This window comes from Aplysia californica, unplaced genomic scaffold (genome assembly GCF_000002075.1).
Source record: "Aplysia californica isolate F4 #8 unplaced genomic scaffold, AplCal3.0 scaffold00142, whole genome shotgun sequence".
NCBI classification, from domain to species: domain Eukaryota; kingdom Metazoa; phylum Mollusca; class Gastropoda; order Aplysiida; family Aplysiidae; genus Aplysia; species Aplysia californica.
Window position 1 is genome coordinate 155,842 of NW_004797412.1, and position 3,535 is coordinate 159,376.

Below are 3,535 nucleotides of genomic sequence, written 5' to 3' on the forward strand. Positions count from 1 at the left end.
GCTGTGCGAGTCCTTATCTTATCACTTACACTGTTAATTAATCATGTAGGCCTATTGACATTATTGAAATCATCTATCGAGTCATACCAACAACATTTTAAAGTATTATTGACAAAAGGAGTGATCGGCAAGATCATATTAATTTTGTTAAAAATAAAATAGCTAGTCTAGGCTTAAAGGCCTAATTGAAATGAACGGTACTGCAATTTTGCTAAAAGGCTAAAACTTTCAAATAAAAGCCTTATTGAGTCTTTAGGACTTTAGGCTACCACACATTGCTTTTGTCTAATTTCAAAAACTATTGTTCAGCTAGGCCTAAGGAACAGTTTAAGACAAAGATTTAATTTACATTTAGGCTAATAATAGGCTGGCTCTATTTCTCTGAACGCTCCGGAAAATAAACTAAACTTGAACTCTATTTCTCCGAATGGTTTCCGTTCTCGAGATTTGTTGATAATTATAAGCGAATGGAGCGGCCTGTGTGTGTGTGTGTGTGTGTGTGTGTCAGAGTACACATGTGTGTGTGTGTGCGTGTAAGTAAGGTGTGAACGGGGTGGGGATTTTTTTTGGTAACGTCAATTGCCACCGAGTGACGCGGTGGCAGTTGACGAAAATTGACTTTTTGTCAATTGCCACCGAGTGAAGTGGTATCAAGTCTGAAAACAACACTGTCTTTAGTATACATATTAATGGGTCAATTTGTTCTCAAGTAATTTCATTGGACGAGCATCTAGTCTAGAACTACGCTATCAACTTGGCATGTTTTCAATGAGACGTAGGCCTAAATCTAGGTTAGCCTTAGCCTACACTTTGGTGTAGAACTAACACAGGCAATTCTAGAAGTAGAAGGTCACAAACGCACACGAACTCAAGCAGAAAAGACACACACACACACATCCAGAGGGACAGAGAGGCGAATGCACAACACCGAGCACTCGAGCACAATAAGCTAATCTAGATCTACCCACCAACGCAAAAGAGCTCCAGAATCGGTGAATTTTTACTTTCACTCCCGCACACAGATGCACTGTTTCAGGGGTCAAACTGCAGTACTGTTTGCTGCAGATCACACATAAAGCCACTAAAACTGTCGCAAATCAATTATTTTCAAGACCATTTCAAATCTAACTGTAAAATATCAAATTATGGGTAAAAACAGGGGGGCAGGCCCCCCTGGTACCCCCCGATTGGTCCAAAGCACGTCTATCTCGGTTAAAAACAATCAAATATTTCAAAAACTATTAATTTGCGACGGAAATGAAGTTGATATTCGTGTTCTGCGCATCAATATTTAGTAGAAAATAGACAACTGGTAGCTGAGTGTGAGACGGGAGACGGGAGGGAAAGTAAAAAAATACCGAGCTCCAATTCACTCGGTGGAAATTGACAATAGTCAATTTTTGTCCATTGCCATCGCGCCACTCGGTGGCAATTGACACTACCTTTTTTTTTTACATGAAGGATTTTAGTTTTTGCTGGCTGGACTAAATGCAAAATAGGTTACTGCCAAGGTTGAGCGGTCTTGTTTTCTTGCAGTAGAATCTACCTTTTGAGAGTATATTTTCAAATGAAGTATAGTCCGGGAACGTTGCCCTAACCACAACTGAAGTATCTGAATATTCAGACATTTAAAAATCTCTAGCTCTAGAAATTGAATTTGATGCAAAAAAGCCTTTTTCCCAGTCCTCGCAAGAATGGCAGAAAGAAAGGACGCCGCCTAAATCTCGCAAAAACCCCCCAAAAATCTCGAGATCGGAAACCATTCGGAGAAACAGAGTTCAACTTTATTATCCCGAACATTCGGAAAAATAGTCACTTCGTTAATGCGTAATTTATATAGATCTACAGTCCAACACAAAAAATAAGCTTTCGGCAGATCCTCCAAAACTCTACAAGGGTAACAAGCATAACAATTTTGGAGAGGATATAAAAGCGAAGTCATTTCGTCACACATAATACATAATTGGGGTGTGATGAGATGACCGAGTGACGAAATGACCCACTACCATTATTACAATATTACTAGATTCTAGATCTAGATTTTTAGATCTAGAATCTAGATCTAGATCTAGATCTAGTAGATCTAGATCTAGATCTAGTCTAAACGTCATTTAAATCCTACATGCTCATCCACCCTGAAACCTATGGAAAGACTACAAATGATCAATGTAAAGATGGTTAAAGAACAAAAGTCGACTTACTTCCATCTGCTGGATTCTGTATCTTTTCATATTTTCCACACTGCGCACTGATGCTTTCTGATATGGTAAACACCTTGACCAAGAGAATTATCAAAAGCTTGCACTTGTTCATATTGGTTGCCTCAGGAGCACAGGAATGATAAGGTTTCCTATTTGCCTAACACCTGAGCATTAACTGCCTAAAACCACATGAAAACTTAATCTACCATGGCCATAATTTTTGTTGACATTCTCCAGTCCAGACAAGGAAAACAATCATGACGCTCTTCTTATCATCTGAATGAATGAGTGGATCAGTATCCTGTTGTGCCTTTCGGAATGTGCCTTTGAGTTTTCATAAGAAGGTATTTCATGGTGACTGAAACAACCTCCTATGTAACAAACACGAAAAACAAAGATACATAGCAAAACACGAAGAACGACTGGCAAAAAGGTGCATCATAAAACTAGACAATTAGTCAGGCCAAACACAGCCAGATGATACAGATCATGCCCACACAACTGGCTGGACAGTGCAAAGCCTTGAAATTTCTATCCCGATAGGTGGGAGGTAGAGAGGGGCTTCGTAGATATTGTGAACTGAGATGCTCAGTTGAATATTCACAGCACATGATGTTGTGTTTCACAGCAGGGTACACACAAGTTTATTCCGTTAAAATCTATCCTTTCATCTCAGATTCAGAAATAGTGTGGCCTCCCAGAATCTCTGAAAAATCACCAAAACGGGGTCAAGTCCCTCAATGCATTCTAACAGCAAAACAAGACGTAAACAACCTCTGTTGCTGATTGGTCGGTATTTCCAGCGGAGCCAGTTTCTCATTCAGCCCCCGTAGTTGCGAATAAGTTATCAAGGACACTATGTTGAGCCGCTGCAATAATCTGGGTCCTGGGTGCTGCCACTAGGCTACCGCCGCTGAGCACCGCTAGAATGACTTTGATACAGATATTGTTGCAAAAGTTACTGCATTTACACCTTTGATTTGGTCTTCCTTTATTGTATTTACACATTTGAAGCATTTCCAGCCCATAGTGATTAAATGAAAACTGTCAAATCTGTCCTTACCGTCGAATAATCTTAATCATGATTCATGATCCAAACAAACTGTGTGGGCGATGTACATGTCTCTTGAGACGACTGCTGAGAATAGAATACAGTATACACACATCATGTAGCTTGTTGTGAAGCTCTTGGATTATTGTTCATTTTTTTCTATCATAGAACATTCAGTTTTTGGTAAACGTGGAACACTTGTTCATCGTGGATATTTGTCTGCTTTTATATTAGACCGTAGGCTACATTATATTAATTTATTGTAAGTCAAGGCAGATGGGGG

At 39.5% G+C, this 3,535-nt stretch overlaps 1 protein-coding gene across 1 annotated transcript in view; it reads right to left on the reverse strand.

The window, feature by feature from the left end:
* LOC101863259 (putative molluscan insulin-related peptide(s) receptor) overlaps positions 1-2,973 on the reverse strand; it is a 49,099-nt gene extending 46,126 nt beyond the window's left edge. Inside the window, exon 1 of the mRNA XM_005096910.3 lies at positions 2,202-2,973. Within this exon, the coding sequence (XP_005096967.1) occupies positions 2,202-2,313 (112 nt within the window). The 5' untranslated portion in view covers positions 2,314-2,973. The remainder of the gene's footprint in view (positions 1-2,201) is intronic.
* Positions 2,974-3,535: the final 562 nt, after the last annotated feature.